This window comes from Mytilus edulis, chromosome 2, assembly GCF_963676685.1.
Source record: "Mytilus edulis chromosome 2, xbMytEdul2.2, whole genome shotgun sequence".
Classification (NCBI taxonomy): domain Eukaryota; kingdom Metazoa; phylum Mollusca; class Bivalvia; order Mytilida; family Mytilidae; genus Mytilus; species Mytilus edulis.
The window spans coordinates 68,600,028-68,616,730 of NC_092345.1; the positions used below are offsets into that span (position 1 = coordinate 68,600,028).

At 34.3% G+C, this 16,703-nt stretch overlaps 1 protein-coding gene across 1 annotated transcript; it reads right to left on the minus strand.

The window, feature by feature from the left end:
- Window positions 1-448: 448 nt before the first annotated feature.
- Window positions 449-16,348, minus strand: LOC139512757 (uncharacterized). Its single transcript, XM_071300627.1, has 4 exons — window positions 16,197-16,348; window positions 15,474-15,580; window positions 11,125-11,239; window positions 449-631 (listed from the first exon to the last, which is right to left on the minus strand). The coding sequence occupies exons 1-4, from the start codon at window positions 16,330-16,332 to the stop codon at window positions 489-491; spliced, it is 501 nt and encodes a 166-aa protein (XP_071156728.1). The 5' UTR covers window positions 16,333-16,348; the 3' UTR covers window positions 449-488.
- Window positions 16,349-16,703: the final 355 nt, after the last annotated feature.

Here is a 16,703-nt window from a genome sequence, read left to right on the forward strand (position 1 = left end):
CAGATTTACTAAACGACCATTCGATTAAATAGGAAAACTTTTGTTTGATAAGATAGTGTGGAAGTGTAGTGTAAAGAGTATAAAAATCAAAACTGTCAACAGAATCAAAAAGACCATCGAAAGCACGTACTTTATCGAAAACATCCAAAGATTTTTTTACACTCCAAAAATAGTTAATTCCACTATGTACATATATTGTATTACAACAGTTTATGATAATCTCTTTAATAGTAGTCAATGAACTTGTAAAAAGCACCAAAAGATTGGTTGTAGAACACTTACTAGAGGCCGAGATGAAACGATATTTAAATGGTGACCATGTTTTTACGAGTGAATAAGCATTAAAATGAACACAAACAGACTTTTAGTAAGACATGAAACAAAAGCATGAAATCATTTGTATTAAGTTTGTTTGATTTGTATGGCGGCTGTGATGTAAACCACGCTATGACCTATTTGAAATTATATTGATTGAAGTCCAATGTAAATTAAAACAACACCATTTCCTGTGCTGGACAATCCAACTCTCCTGTAATAATACGACGTTCCACATCCGATATCACTGCTACACTTGATGAATAATGGCACCCATTAAGGTCGAAGGTTTTAGAATTCTTGGTTGTACCGAAAACTGAAAATAAACATTAGATTACCATAATATATATACTAGCCTCAGGATGCTACATTTCTTTGCATCAATTTTTATACCTTTATAAATTGAATACGGATGAAAGTTATATCTATATAATATATATATTTACTTGTTGCACCTATTCGATATATGAGTGATACCAATGACTTTTATAGTCTTACTATACAATTCCCGGGTAATACCTTCCTGTTAAAAAAGAGGGAAAACAATTCAAGGGACAAAAACTGCATTCCTTTAAAATGTCTGAATTTTGTATGGTTTTGCATTTGAGATAACTTTTAGAAGATTTTACCCAATCAGTTTAAATTAATTTAACAATTGAAAGTTTATATAAATAATGATAATTCATGTCATTTTGGGCCAGATGGCTGTCGATCATTTCTCTTAGTTAAATCAAATAGTTCTATTAGTTAATATAAGTGTTTTCACTACTACACATATAGTGTTTCCTGAACTAATTCATTTTTAATTTATCATTGGATGGTTTATTACCAATACTTTAACATCTGAATCAAAGCTGGAATATAGGAATATCAATAATTTCACCATTGCTTTTGTGTTCCTGAAAAGCAATTAAAACAGCTTCTCAAAAGTAAATAATTGAGCGCATGTGTACGACATAACGTTAATTTTACTTTAAAATGGAATAACTATTCAAACAAGATGTTAAACAATGCAAATTATTATCAAATTAACAATATGGGGTTGTAAACAGACATTAAATGTTTCACATTGGCATCTTACCATAGATTTGTATGAACTTGTTTATTTACTTTTGACCTTAAATATTTACCCCTAATAATTATGTATTGCATTCAGGTATCGCAGATCAATTTTATTCGTTCATAGTGTGTTAATTTACGTTTTTTGATTGAGTTGAGCCTTCCAATTGATATTTTATCGTGTGTTTTTCTATGTTGTGATGTTATACTATTGTTTCAGAAAAAGGGAGAAGGTTGGGTATCATTAAAACGTTTAATCCCGCTGCAAATGTTTGCACCTGTCCTAATTCAGGAATCTGATGTACAGTTGGTGTCGTTTGTTTATGTAATGTATACGTGTTTCTCGTTTCTCGTTTTTTTATAAATATTAGACCATTGGTTTTCCCGTTTGAATATATTCACACTAGTAATTGTGGGGCCCATTATAGCTTGTTGTTCGGTGTAAGCCAAGGCTCCGTGTTGAAGGCCGTACATGGACCTATAATGGCTACATGAATTGTCATTGATATGGTTATATTTATAACTTTACTGTTTAAAATTTTTTTTTTGAAATACTAAGGCTTTTCTACCTCAGGCATAGATTACCTTAGCTGTATTTGGCAAAACTTTTAGGAATTTTGGTCCTCAATGCTCTTCAACTTTGTACTTTATTTGGCCTTTTTAACTTTTTGGATTCGAGCGTCACTGATGAGCTTTTTGTAGACGAAACGCGCGTCTGGCGTATACTCAATTTAGTCCTGGTATCTATGATGAGTTTATTTACTTTTATAAATTGTTTAGTGGCGGAGAGCCAGTTTTTAAAACAACATTACTTCCCTTGAAAATGGACTGTTGTGAAATTAACATTTAAATATTACTGTTGGTATAAATTATTGATAGAAATGATTGTTTTACATATCATAATATCTATTTACTTTATTGTGCTTTAATTTGTGGAATATATTCACTCATTTTGATAAATTTGCAAGTGCTCATTTACTTAAAGAGCTTTTCTATTGATCTTGCTCTTGTAAAATTAGTTCTGAGATTAATATTTGTTAAATTGCTTAATCATTTAGAGAGCCAAAGTCTATTAAAGAGACTAATGATAAAAAAAAAAATCTATTAAAGAGACTATTTCACGGTAAGTGCTTTTATGAAAGAAAAGTTACGCGACACTGCTTGCTGACACTAGTCACTCTGCAGTATAGCTTTACATATAGAAAGCTTGATGGTCTTGCACAGACCTTACCACTAACTGTAAGATGACATTGTTATATTTAGAACAAAATGTCTATCTTCAGTCCTGCTGGTCTTGCACAGACCTCACCAGATATTGTCACTTTTATGTGAGTTTTAACTTATTTACATTTGAATACTTTTATCTTTATAATATTGTTGATATTTGCTAAGTTGTAATTTATTATAATAAACTATGAAAACTTGCTATTGTTAAGTTCTACAAAGCCACTGAATATGAAGGATCAGAGACTCAGGATTCCGATACCTACTCTTTACACGGTCTGGGGTAAAATATGTAAAAGTTGAAACAGAAAATACGCAACGTAAAAACCCCTCCGGTTACAGTTATTTGGATAGAGAGTTGTCTCGTTGGCACTCATACCACACCTTTCTATATCTATATCCATATAAGGTAGTGTTCTCGACCTGCTAATTATGTATACTCTATACAGTACAATATATATGTTCCAGACCGTATGAGTATTTGGACCGTACGCGTACGGTCCGGACCGTATGCGTACTTTTTAAAAATACGCATACGGTCGGACTGATTTTAAGAAGTAGATCAAGTTCATTAGATACGAATGTATATTACAGGTCAACATAACTGAAATCTCAAATTAATATAAAATCTTAAATAGTAATTGGAATAAAAACATAATATTTTAATTATTAAAAAAAGTCGCGTTAGTTTAATCCGTTAATCTCATGTATTTAGCATGTCAGAAATACATGTACACGAAATTGAATATTGCTCACTGAATTGAAGTTATTCGATTATCTAGAAGTAAAAAAAATGTGGGAAGAAAAGTTTTTAGAATATTTAGGAACTTTACTAGAAAAACCGTCAAACCAGCTGTTTACTTGTGAGAAAACTGAGAGAATTAGAAGTGTTTTGATAAATGGGAAAAGTGATTCAGCGAGATTCCGACAATATGTTAAGGAGAAGCAATTCGCATTGATCAATTGTCCTGAATTTGGAATGGAAAACGAACTCTGCATTCCCGCAAATGAGGTGAGGTTTAAGAATAATCTTTTTTTAGTATGCCTTACATATAATATTATCAACTTCTTGTGTTTTCTCCTATCATCCTAACATCAACTTTCGTTCAGTGGTGAAATGTTTACTTAGCGTGCTGAATATGAATCCGACCTATCAACCATCCATTATCACCATTAATCCAGATACACTTGTTCTGGCCCCACCCACCTCATCATGGGTATCTGAGAGAATTACATGTAAAGTATGTGTGTATGTAATATGCATCCAGCAGACAAAGGCTATATTCTGGTCCATGCCCATAACACAATTGGATGCAAGACCAGACCCTGAAGAGCTCATGTTTACTGAAGCCGAACAGAATCTTGTACTTTAACCGTTATGCACAGGCTGGACCAGATAATTATAAAACATATAAGTTGAAATGAGACAAAATACTGGTTTGGGCAAACTAACCACAGTTTTATTAATTTCTTTCATTATATAATAAACATGACAATGAACAATGAAAGAATCATAAAAAGTCAATTGTTTCGCAAATATCAATTCACTGATAAGTCTGTGGTACTCCAAACACTTGCCCAAACCAGGTATAATGTAGAGATAGGTTAAGTAGAAAGTTTTAGTGCATTAGCAAAAGTTTTCATAACATGCAATCTATATGAAGGAGAGGGGTCTAAATAGCCCTTATATGCATCACTTTTCCAGTCTCCTTGAGACTGAATTAGTTCCCCTGGAACACCACACTGAAAAGCAAATGTTGCCCCTCCTCTTCGAAAACTATGCCCAGAATAAAGTGAAGCATCAAAACCAATGATTGATAGGACAGTTTTAAGCCTAGCCAAAAACACTGCATAGGTTAAGGGGATAGTGTCCTCCCCATTTTGATATAAAAAGGCCGGGGAAGGAGTTTGGACAGCTGGTACCATTTTAAAATTTAATAATAAAGCCTGTGAGGGGCATAAAGGAGAGTTTTTTTTATAGCAGGAAGTGGAATATCTAAACAACGTTCTGCAAATTGTATAGTCTTAGATTTGGAAATGCGCAATAGGACACCATCTTCCCGAAAAAATACATTATGTCTACTTAAATGACGATCAGGGTCAAAATCATTTACAGATGGTGTCAACAAATTAGACTTCCTGAAAAAAGAAAAGAAAGCCACAAGGCAAGCTGCCCAAAAAGCTACATCTTTTGTGTCGTTAAAGGATATAATGGCAAAAATTTTAAACAAAATCTTGGGGGTAATAGGCAACTTGGCTGTGTTGACATCCCCCAACACTCTACGTGCACCTTTCAAAACATTTGAAACTAAATGATTGTCAATCGGGGAGCTATACCCTGCCTCAAGATGCAAAATTCTTATTATGGATAAATAATTGCACAAGGAATTATACTTCAGTCGACGAGACAGGTGGGCAATATATCTTGCTAAATTCTCTTGACTTAAGGGAACCACTGGAATACCAATTAAATTACAAAAAGCCACAAAGGACTTTAAATAAGTCATGTAAGTCTTTTTGGTTGATTCTGCATAGGCATGGCATCTGAAGTCCAGAACAATATCATCCAATGCCGTCATCTCTTTGGAGCCCTGTGAGCCTATTCAAAAGAAAAAGGAGGGAGTGACTAGACATGTGGGATTCCAAGTGGTGCTCAAACAGAGGATTAGGTAAATAAAAGCGCATGAACTTTATACTCATAGAAGTATCATGCAAACGCGAAATCATGTCGGCCATGACATTTGATTTACCTGCAATGTGCACAGCTTTTATGTGAAAGTTGTTAGAAGCTGACAACCAAAACAGCTCTCTTAAATAAGACATCAAGGTAGTATTCCTTGAAGAACACTTGTTTAAACAACTAACCGTTGTCACATTGTCACAAAAAATTAAAACGCGCTTATTTTGCCATGCTTTTGCCCAACGCCTAGCCGCAAATACAACAGAAAGCGCTTCAAGCTCATTAATGTGCAAATTTTCTGCAAAAGGAAAATCACATTGCCAATTTACATAAAACCAATCATTATCAAAAAACCCACCAGCTCCAGAACGGCATGCATCTGTAGCTACTGATGTGACAGGATATTGATCTAAAATCAGTGATTTCCCATTGAAGGATGAAATAAAGTTATTCCACCAGAGAATATCTTGCGCAATATCGCCCTTAAGACGCGCTTTATGCCAATCCCGCTTAATGCGCATAATGCAGTTGATAATTCGTCGAAGAAAAACTCTTCCGCCACGAATTACCGCAGACGCCCAGTTTAATTTCCCCGCTAGGGATTGCAGTTGCTTTTTTGAAGCATGGGAACGCTTTGTAAATGCAAGCAGCTCTGCTTTTAACACCGCCAATTTATCGCTTGGAAGTCTGACTTCCATAGTAGAAGAATTAATTTCTACGCCAAGAAAAGTGATTTGCTGACATGGATCACCCACTTTAGACCAATTTATCGCAAAACCTAGCTTACGCAGCAAAGTAATAAGCACATTCAAAGCTTCTTTGCATCTAGATTTAGTCTGCTCGCATATGAAAAAATCATCTAAGTAAGCTACAATGGTAAAGCCCTTACGTGACATAATCCTTCTTACAGCCTGGGACAAACGATGAAAAATACTGCTAATTTTGAACCAAAAGGGAGTTTGCGATCAAATAAGGTAAATTCTCTACCATCAGGGTAAGTCCATCTAAAACCTGTCACCTGCTGGCTTGTTTTACTTATTTGAACGGACCTATAAGCCGATTTCAAATCCACTTTTGCCATGTAGCAGTTGGCTGTTACAAGTTTTGTTGCATCATCTAAAGTTTGAAAAATTTGTTTCGATGAGTTACCCGCAAAGTCATTGACAGCAGAACCTTCAGGTCTACTACAATCATGTATGAGCCGTATACCGCCCCCCGGCTTAGGTATAACACCCATGGGACTAATAATTTTGGGTTTTTCATCTGCAAAAATATAATTACCATTTTCAATTTCAATCAAAACTTGTGCATGTGCTTTACTGTAAAGGGGGCCAGATGGACTAGCAGACGGGTGATTTTTTGCTTGAATATTTAAAGGGATATCAGAAGTATCAATAATGTCAAAGCCAAACTCAATACCGTGAAGAAGAAATTCTTTATCAAAATCATTTTGTAATTCGTTAGACCAGGCAGACAGGATGAGGTCACGTGTAGGCTTTACCATTATACCCCGTTTTTTGGATTGCCATGCAATGAGTTAGAGTGAGAATGAGCAGGATGCTTATTAGCACAGCCTGGTACAGCGCAAACATGCTCAAACCTACAATTTGTCATAAAACATCCCTTCCTGCTGTTAAACCTTTTGCATATTTCCCGCCCACCTGATGTATGGGAAGCATATGAAATATCATGTTTAACCCCAGGTTTTGGGCCAGTGGTCTGATATTTGGAGCCTCCTGTCTGAGGCTTTGCAAAACCCTTTGGACGTAAATATATGGAATGTAAATGTGGAACATCTGTACCCCAACGAAACTTGTGCTGTTTCTGCAGCTGCCTATATTCTCGGTCATAAAAAAAACCAGAAACCATGTCACAAGAAGCAACAAGATTGTAAATCCTTGCAGTATATGATAGGTAATCAAGTAACTGAGTCTGTGGCAAATCCCCAGAGGACAACAGTTTGTACATAATAGATAAATTCGCACTAGACCATTGACACAAACTCAGGGACTCAAGTTTCGGCTTGACTGGACCAGATTTGAAAATAAGCTGACCCCCCGAAGCATCTGAAATAAGTTTTTCCTCTGAAGTACCTGACATATGTACATTTACAAAATCAGTAATGTCATAAAAATTTATAGTTACATCATTAAAGGAAGATTTTAAAAATATTTGTGGGTCTTTCCACGAGATAATGTTAGAAACACAGTCAAAATATTGAGTACCTTCAGGATGCACTGTTGATTGTCCTTGGTGTTTGTTAAGATTATCGCCCAACGGTAACGATTGTTGCTGTTGAAGCTGTTTTGTTATAGCTTGTACGTATATATCACCACTTCCGGTTTGAACTGCACCGCCATCTATCGTCTCTGTTGCGCATGCGTTGAGTTGGGCTTGAAGTGAAGTTGCCGGAAGTTGTTCATTCGCCGCCATGTTGGATTCGCTCCCGCTCTCCGCTGGAAACGTAGATTTTACTGCACGCAGCAGTAGCCGTTGTTGTCCGATTGGAATCTTTGACTTTGTTAAATCCTCAGGCAGGAGGCAAGAAAGTGCTTCAATGGAGTCATATCCTAGCCTGATTAACTTTGTTCATTCACTTTTTTACTGGCCGCCCACTTTTTGACCCGGTCAATGTCAGATAGTTCGACCATCGGGTTTCCGATCTCCTCGTTTTCCGATTCAAACATTGTTTAACTTTATTAACGATTCAAGTGTTTAAAAATAATGTAAATCCAATGGCTAAATAAAATATTTACGCCTGTCTGGAATATCTGTTGTGAATATTACACAATTTAAGAATTTCTCCACATAATAGACATCCGTTGCATTGCGCTGCACAATCCATTCTTAATGTCCAATAAAACCTCGTTAAATTTCCTTCAGAATTCTTTAGTTCTCTGGCCACATACCGAATTTCCGCATTGGAGAAAATATACCATTCTGGAATATTTAGAATGTTTCTGATTTGTTGTTCCGCACGAACATATGCACGTTCAGACGTCATATTTTAAACAAACATGTTTAAAAAACGTTCAGCTTTAAAAGTTTAAATAATAATTCCAGTGATAAATAAAATAGAATTGTAACTGGAATATGAAAAGCAGCCTGCACACGCTTTGTGCAAATTCAAAAGTGATCAAGAGCGCTTGTGATAAAACAAAGACTGTAATTAACAATCTGATTGGATAATTTAAATAAATCAAGAACAATAATTGGCTAGCATCCTAGATACCAACCATACCAATTAGTAAAAGATTAGGGCTGCAGAAATTATGATTTCCAATCATGATTGGATAAAAGGAACTTCCTGGATACGGTTATTAATTAAGTAAGCAAATGCTAAGTTCAAGTTCCCTCTGTATTAATACTTTATTTAATAAAAATAAGCACAATAACCATCATAGTCAGCATCATCCGCCTCTACATCATTATCATCATCACTACCATCCAATTTGGCACCGATATCTATCGTTTAAACTTGTTTTAATCAAAAGGGGAAAACACACTACTATTCCTTTTTTTTTAAACTTTATCTCTTTTGATATGAGTATCATAATACTTTTTTATATAATTTAAGATTTTCTTTTGTTTCCCTTTTAAAATTGAGTTTTTTTCTGTAGGAATCTAGAAGAATGGGAATTCTCGCCAATTGGAAAAAAGTTGTTATAGTTAATAAGATAGTTGAAGTACTTAAGTCTGTACACGAGGGAGCTAGGGCTCATACAGGATACCATAAAATGTACAAGGACGTTGAACAAACGTATTATGGGATTCCCAGAAAAGCTTGCATGGAATTCATTAAAGGATGTGTTCAGTGTGCATGTAAAAAGCCACAAAGAAACGTTGCTCCACTGACGCCTATCACATCCAAATATTTTATGCACAGGGGGCAGTTAGACTTAGTTGACAAGCGTGCTGACCCAGACGGGCAATACTGTTGGATCGGTCACTACATTGACCATTATACAAAATTTAATTTCTTCTGGCCTCAGATGAATAAGTCTGCAGATGAAGTAGTACACAATTTATCAGTGCATGTGTTTTCTGTTGTTGGTCTTCCGTCTATTCTACAGCATGACAACGGGAGAGAGTTTTGCAACGCAGTAATAAGAGAAACTTTAAAACTTTGGCCCGGCGACGGAGATGTTAAGATAATAACAGGAAGACCTAGGCATCCAAGAACATAGGGTTTAGTGGAACAGGTTCATGACTCACTTCATAAATTGTTGGCATCAAAACGAGCAGACAAACCTGGCTAAGGATGGCTTGAGTTTTTGTATGAGATACAGTATTCACTGAACACAAAGTGTCATTCTAGTATTAAAATGACGCCTTTTGAAGCTGTATTTGGTCAAAAAGCTAATGATGGTATTTGTGTAGGTTCGCAAGAGACTGATGAGTTCATTGACGAAGAGAATATTGAGTACATGATTGAAGCAGAAGGAGACGTAATGACTGACGGACAGACGGAAAACGAGACTGACTCACAGACAGAAAACGAGACTGACTCACAGACGGAAAACAAGACTGACTCACAGACGGAAAATAAGACTGACTCAGAGACGGAAAACAAGACTGAGTCACAGACTGAAGCTGAGACCGACTCACAGACAGATGATGAGACCGACTCACAGCCGGATGCTTAGACCGACTTGCAGACAGAAACTGTTCAACCTGCCCGAAAACGACGACGAACTGAAAAGTCAGAAATATCTACAGAGAAATACGATGGTACAGACTACAGACCAACACAGGACGAACTCATGGCAGTTGATGATTTTATGATTTTGAATGACATTATAACTGACCCTCCTGAGGAAAACAACTGTAACATAGCAACGGACGACGGAAAAATTACTACTCACGACAGAATACGAAAGATACTTGACAAAAATTATAAAAAATCTGTCGAAAATACAATGAGAAAATATAATAAAAAAAGTGTCAAAAACTAATGCAAAAATTGAAAAAGGTAGCTTTGTCACCGTGCGATTACCAGTCGTTGATAGGGCATCGGGAGATCTTCCCAGATTATTATGTAGGGTTGATGATATCATCGGTAAAGATGCAAGTTTGTAAAAGCTATCATGTGAATTTGGTATATTGAACTCATGTTATGATATGGGTGATATTGAACTTTTGAAAAGGAAAATTTAAACTGAACATTAGAGTACAAACGGAATTTCCTTGCATGCGGCCGCAAAACAAGCAAGTTTTTCTCTTGCAAGTAAGACATGCAAATGTAAAGGAACATGCATGAATAAGACATGCAAATGTAAGAAATCAGACGTTCCTTGTGGCAGCAAGTGTCATCCGGGCCGAGAGTGCCAAAACAGGATTTCGATAGACAATTAATTTCAGAACTATTCAATTCAATTTAATGTTCACTTATTCACTTTATTTATCTAATTGTAATAAATTAATGTTAATTTGTAAAACTCAATTAAAGTTTTTTGATAAACCCATACGGTCCAAATACCGGTATGGTCCACCTCGTACTAGACCGTATGAGTATACTTGTACGGTCCGACCGTACACGTATGGTCGGACCGTACGAGTATACGCATACGGTCTGGACCGTACGCGTACGGTCCAAATACTCGTATGGTCCGGAACATATATACACTAACCAGAACAGATATATAAACTATACAGTACAGTTTATACAAACATGTACAATATATATACACTATACACTACAGATTATATACACTATACACTACAGATTATATACACTATACAACACAGTATATGTACACTATACAGCATAGTTTACACTATGTGCTATGCAGTATACACTAAACGAAATAACACTATATATTACAGAAATAAAAGTATGAACTTACCATTTACATAGTATTTCTTGCCAATCTTAAAATCAATATATGAACATAATGAACTAGCCATAGGAGCATCCAAAAAAACAGTTCTTCCTCCAGCAAAGTTGTCTTCATGACCGTTCTAAGGAAAACGAAATCATTTAGTTTGGTGTAGATCACAATTTACATGTTAAGACGACCAATTTGTGTCGATACTCACACTTCTTACAATACAAACAAGTTTAAACTGCACCAAAAAAATAATCTGATTGATCGCGTTGAAAAAAAACCCGTAATAATCACTGGTGGTAAGCGGATGGTCGTAACTTAAAGTTACGACCATCCGAAGATGGGAGACAACTCTAGGGATACATTTTTCTTTTCCGATTTTCGTGCAGTAAAAAAATGTTTCATTTCGTAAAATGATCATTCAATAATTCGAGCATGATAGTCGTAACTAAAAAAACAAAAATGTTCAGGATGGTCGTAACTTAAAATTGTGATGGTCGTAACTCTTTATTAAATAGGACCTAATAAGACAAGTCAATAGTTTTAAACGTGTCTTTTGTTATATGAATATATTATATGATATATTTGTGAAGTTGATTTCACTAAATGATAAAAACTAAAAGAGGTGAAGAGAAGGATACTTGTAAAGTGCGAAAAGAAAGAAAATTGGAACGAATCGAAAAAAAGAAACCCAATACAAAATGAAATGACCAGTCACTGTTACTTAAAATATAACGTATAAAATCAACCAAGAGGCAACTAATTATAAGCTGTTAAGTTTAATAACAATATAAATTCTCAAAAGTGGAGAATTCATTTTAACACACAGCTCTGGTTATGATCATTCTTAGTTACGAATTAAGAAAAGACGATTTTAACAAATTTGACATCACATGAAATAACAGTATCCTGATTTATTTTCTTTATATTTTGCATGTATTGAAAAGATAAACTTTTTAAAAACTAGTATGTACCTACTAGATGGAATTTAAAAGAAAAATCTACTATTTAAAATTGATACTTTAAGTCGAAAGAGCATACGTAAGGAGTCAAAATAATGTTATGGGGATCGTTATCTAGACAAGACCATATCCGCGAATTCGCAGGTCCGTAATCGAATTAAACAACATACATCTTATTCTTAGCCTGGATTTTGAGAAGTCGTATTGTCATTTGGTATATAATCAAGCTGATTATAAGGTGCAAATTCGAAGTTCAGGTATAATTATTACTCGTGGTTTTAGAAAATTCTGAATACGCCTATTGGTACCATGCTATCCGTTATACATCTTTGTCTTTCTTATGGAAAATACCATGAACCCTGGACCACACGTTTTTTATTCCCAATTCATTAAGGGAATGATGCATCCGATCTTAATAACTATCGAGGAATTACAATTACTGATTCATTGGGGAAGCCTTTTTAATAAGATACTTGATACACGTCTTTGTAAATCCTTAGATAAATATCATATCATTGATGAGAGCCAAATTGGGTTTACCAAAAAAAAAAAAAAAAAAAAAAAAAAAAAAAAAAAAAAAAAAACACGACCATCTGACCATATGTTCATTCTAAAAACTATTATAAATAAGTATTGTAATACAAAAGAAGGTAGAATGTTTGCCTCCTTTGTTGATTTCCAGAAGGCTTTTGATACTGTCATTCTCCCAGGGATAAAACTAAAGCTATTGAATATAGTTAGAGAGTATGGTAAGAGATCTCTTTAGAACTAAAGTTAGAGTAAAACAGGGAGACAATTTGAGTCCAAATTTGTTTAAAATTTTTATAAATGAACTTCCTGATTGTGTTAAAAGTTCCCCTGATCCAGCTGGTGTTTATTCACGACCAGCCTATTCTTCTAGTCTTTTTTCAACTTCAGCAAAAGGACTTCAAAGTAAACTTGATGGATTAAGATCGGTGTTTGAAAATTAATCCCAATAAAACCAAGCCATAGTATTTAACAAGACAGGCAGACATATCAAACATGATTTTTATTTTAATGACAGGCGTTAAAAGCCTACCATAAGCTACGCAAGGACTTTCTGTCACTGAATCCAAGTTTAAAAAACAGCCTTCATGTTTTTGAGCATACAATAAAACCTATTCTCTTATATAGTACTAAAATTTGGGGATATTTCAACCCTTTCAAAAAAACTAGGACTACAAATGTAGATTAGGCTTATCCTAAGATTCTTTCAGAAAGACTACGCATTGAATTTTGTAAACATTATCTTGGTGTTACCAAAAGAGAAACTCAGTTTGCCAATCTTTCTTAACTTGGTATATTCACTCTGTATTTTGTCATTGCAAAGTCTATGATCAGATACTGGCACATGCTTGACAATATGGGATCATCTTTCCACTACTAGAGGAGGCATATTTAGAGTCAAAATTACTACACGAGTTAAAAAAATTCCTTCACAGTATGGATCCTTAAACTTCTTTCTAAAGAATATTAAAGGGGTCAGCAATTTACATTGTTTACTATATGCTGATGATAATGTTTTTTCTTTTTAATTTCAGCAAAAGGACTTCAGCAAACAGTATTCGTACATAGCTTGTAGCCAGTATAATATTTAAAAGATAGATCTTTATGCTTCAACTCAGCGTGCTGGTCTTTTAAATCTGAGTACATTCATACAATATAAACATATAACATAAATATTATTTTCAACCTGCATATGTATGTGATAGTTGCCGCAGTACATTTAGTTCTACCTTGTAATATTATCTTAGCTACAAGGCTGGTTATAAACACATAATATTTGATCTTACTCTTAAATTCAAAGCGTGTATCATTGTAAAATATATACCTGCATATATGTGTGTAATATTTGGCGCAGTACATTTAGTTCTACCTTGTAATATTATCCTGGCTACAAGCCTGTCTACAAACTACTGATATTTGATCTTACTCTTACACCATGGATTAAGTTTTTATTCTGAACCAATACTTAGAACAATTATCAATGATATACCGCAAGATCGTCATGCAATCGATAAAAAATAAAGACGACACGATAAAAACACCAGGCATTTGTGGATTTTCATTAATCATGATTCACCAAAAGCCGAATATTTGAAAGCCAATGGTTTATAAAAACTGCAATAGCTGATTAAAAATTAAAGAAGATTGTTCAAAATTGTACGTTCAATAATTTCATCTGCCAACATGATTGCAGGAAATAAAAAGTCGTAAATAAAAAAAAATCTGAAAGCAAATATTCAACAATTTTATGCCTTAACGTACAGTAAAAATATATTAATACTCAACCCTAACATACTATTTGGCTTAATGCGAGTTGACTAGTTTTCACTGTTTCTCCTAAATGATGGTCGTTTGGAACATATCAAAAATGTATGATTGATAATTCTTTAATTTAATTTCTGCATACCATTATCAGAGTAACAAATGAAATAATATTTTTTGTAGTAAACTTTATATAACAACTGAGTTTATTAACATGGTTATGCATGTGCACAGTACTTTAAAAATAGCTTGATAAAAGTTCGTCTAAATACTCGAGTTACGGTCATCTTTCAAAGTTACGACCATCTTGTGTCGGTTACGGCCATCATCCAAAATACTATAGTTGACATTACGACCATCTCAAGTTAAAGTTACGACCATCATGCTCGAAATTTTGAATGACTATTTTACGAAAATTGGAATGATTTTATGTGTCAAATTTGGTTTCAATAAGAATGCACTCACGATATGTGTATATGAGACAAGCGGTTTGACTCAAATAAACCTTTTATTGCACGAAAATCGGAAAAGAAAAACTTATTCCTAGAGTTGTCTCCCATATTCAGATGGTCGTAACTTTTAGTACGACCATCCGCTTACCACCAGTGAATAATGTTAACACAATTATTTAACAAAATTTTACAGTTGTATAAGTTATTAACAAAATGATTAGTACAAGGTAATTAATTTTTTTTTTTAAATTGGTATGAAAAGAGGCGCGAAAGATACCAGAGGAACAGTCAAACTCATAAATCGAAAATAAACTGACAACGGCATGGCTAAACTTGAAAAAAGACAAACAGACACATAATAATACACAAGATTTACGCCTAATGTGAACAAATATATCAATACTGTTTCGGAGAACCCGAGATCACCACCAATGTTTGGTTGGACTCATGACGCTCAATTTTTTAGTTTTCTATGCAGTGCTTTGTGGTCTTATCTATATTTTCGTCGTCTTTGTTTTGTGTTTCAACCTTGGCGTTGTCAGTGTACTATCTTCGACCGATGAGGATTAATGTTTTGCTGGAACAATGTATCTTCAGTCTATTTTTTAAAATCATGTTTCCAATTATTGTTTCAGTATTAAGATAATGACAAAATTGAACATACCGTATACATTTTCAGTAAGGTAACAGTAAAACGTACTTTTCCATCAATCTCGTGATAAGTACTAAGCCCTGGTACTCCTGATTTTTTATCTGCCTTAAACAATATGTCTGAAATAATGATAAAAATAACATTTCATAGTTATTTATTCTATTCACCAAAATAACGTTTACATTAATTCAACTATTGCTAGTCCACATGAAAACATCTAACCCTACCCTAATTCATTACTCTGACTCCGTAGCAACCCATCTTTGCTCTAACTCCTGAATGTCACTATCTTAGCGGAGAAGCAGCAAATACCAATTTTCATTTCTTTAGTTTAACCTTTCTGGGGTTAGAATCCACGACCTCATTTTTTAGTTTTCTATGTACTTTCTGTTTTATAATCAGGATTATAATCCTGGTACCTTTGATAACTAGTTATAATCTGTCTTTTTCGATCTTGAGGCGGTCAGCTCATTTTGAAATTTCCTTTCTAAAAATTTGATATTAAGCAACTGTGCATATCCAACACACGTATAATTCCCTTTGTTTGTGGTTTAAAATAATATTATATTCAGAAATTAAATTTCAAAGTCAATTAGAAATAATAATGTGAGACCATTTTCTAAAGATTAAAATGGTTGATTTTGAAAAGTAGAACCACTTAATGATTGAGCCGATGCCTAAGTCCTGCTTTAATAAATAAGTTAATATAAATGCATAAAACAAATGTATACTTACATTGTCTGTTATGGCAAATGGAGTTATGAATGCTTTTGCCTTCGAGTTCGAAGAATCCCCAATCACACCTGCATTGTAATGATTCGTGAAAACTTACTACTACTAAAATAATACAAAAAATTACAGAATATTTCATTATGATTTCTGACAGTTTAGAATGTCCGTCTGGCGAAGAACAGAATTGGATTTTATTTATAATGGTTTAGAAACTTGCTGATAGGCAACAGTGATAATGAATAATTGTTACTTTATGCAAAAACCCCTAGGTATAGAAAAATTTTATATTTTGAATCCGTTGATCATACATGTACGTTGCCTTGCCTACAGATATGACAGACTTTTATTCGTTAAGAACACGCGCACTCTAGGAACAAAACATGAACAAAAACAATTCAATGTAAATTCCAAAACAAGGAAAATTTCCATTAAATAGGATAAAACTGAACGCTTCACACTATCAAATAATACCAATAAATGGAAAAAGTCGTAATCCTGACTTTCGTGAAG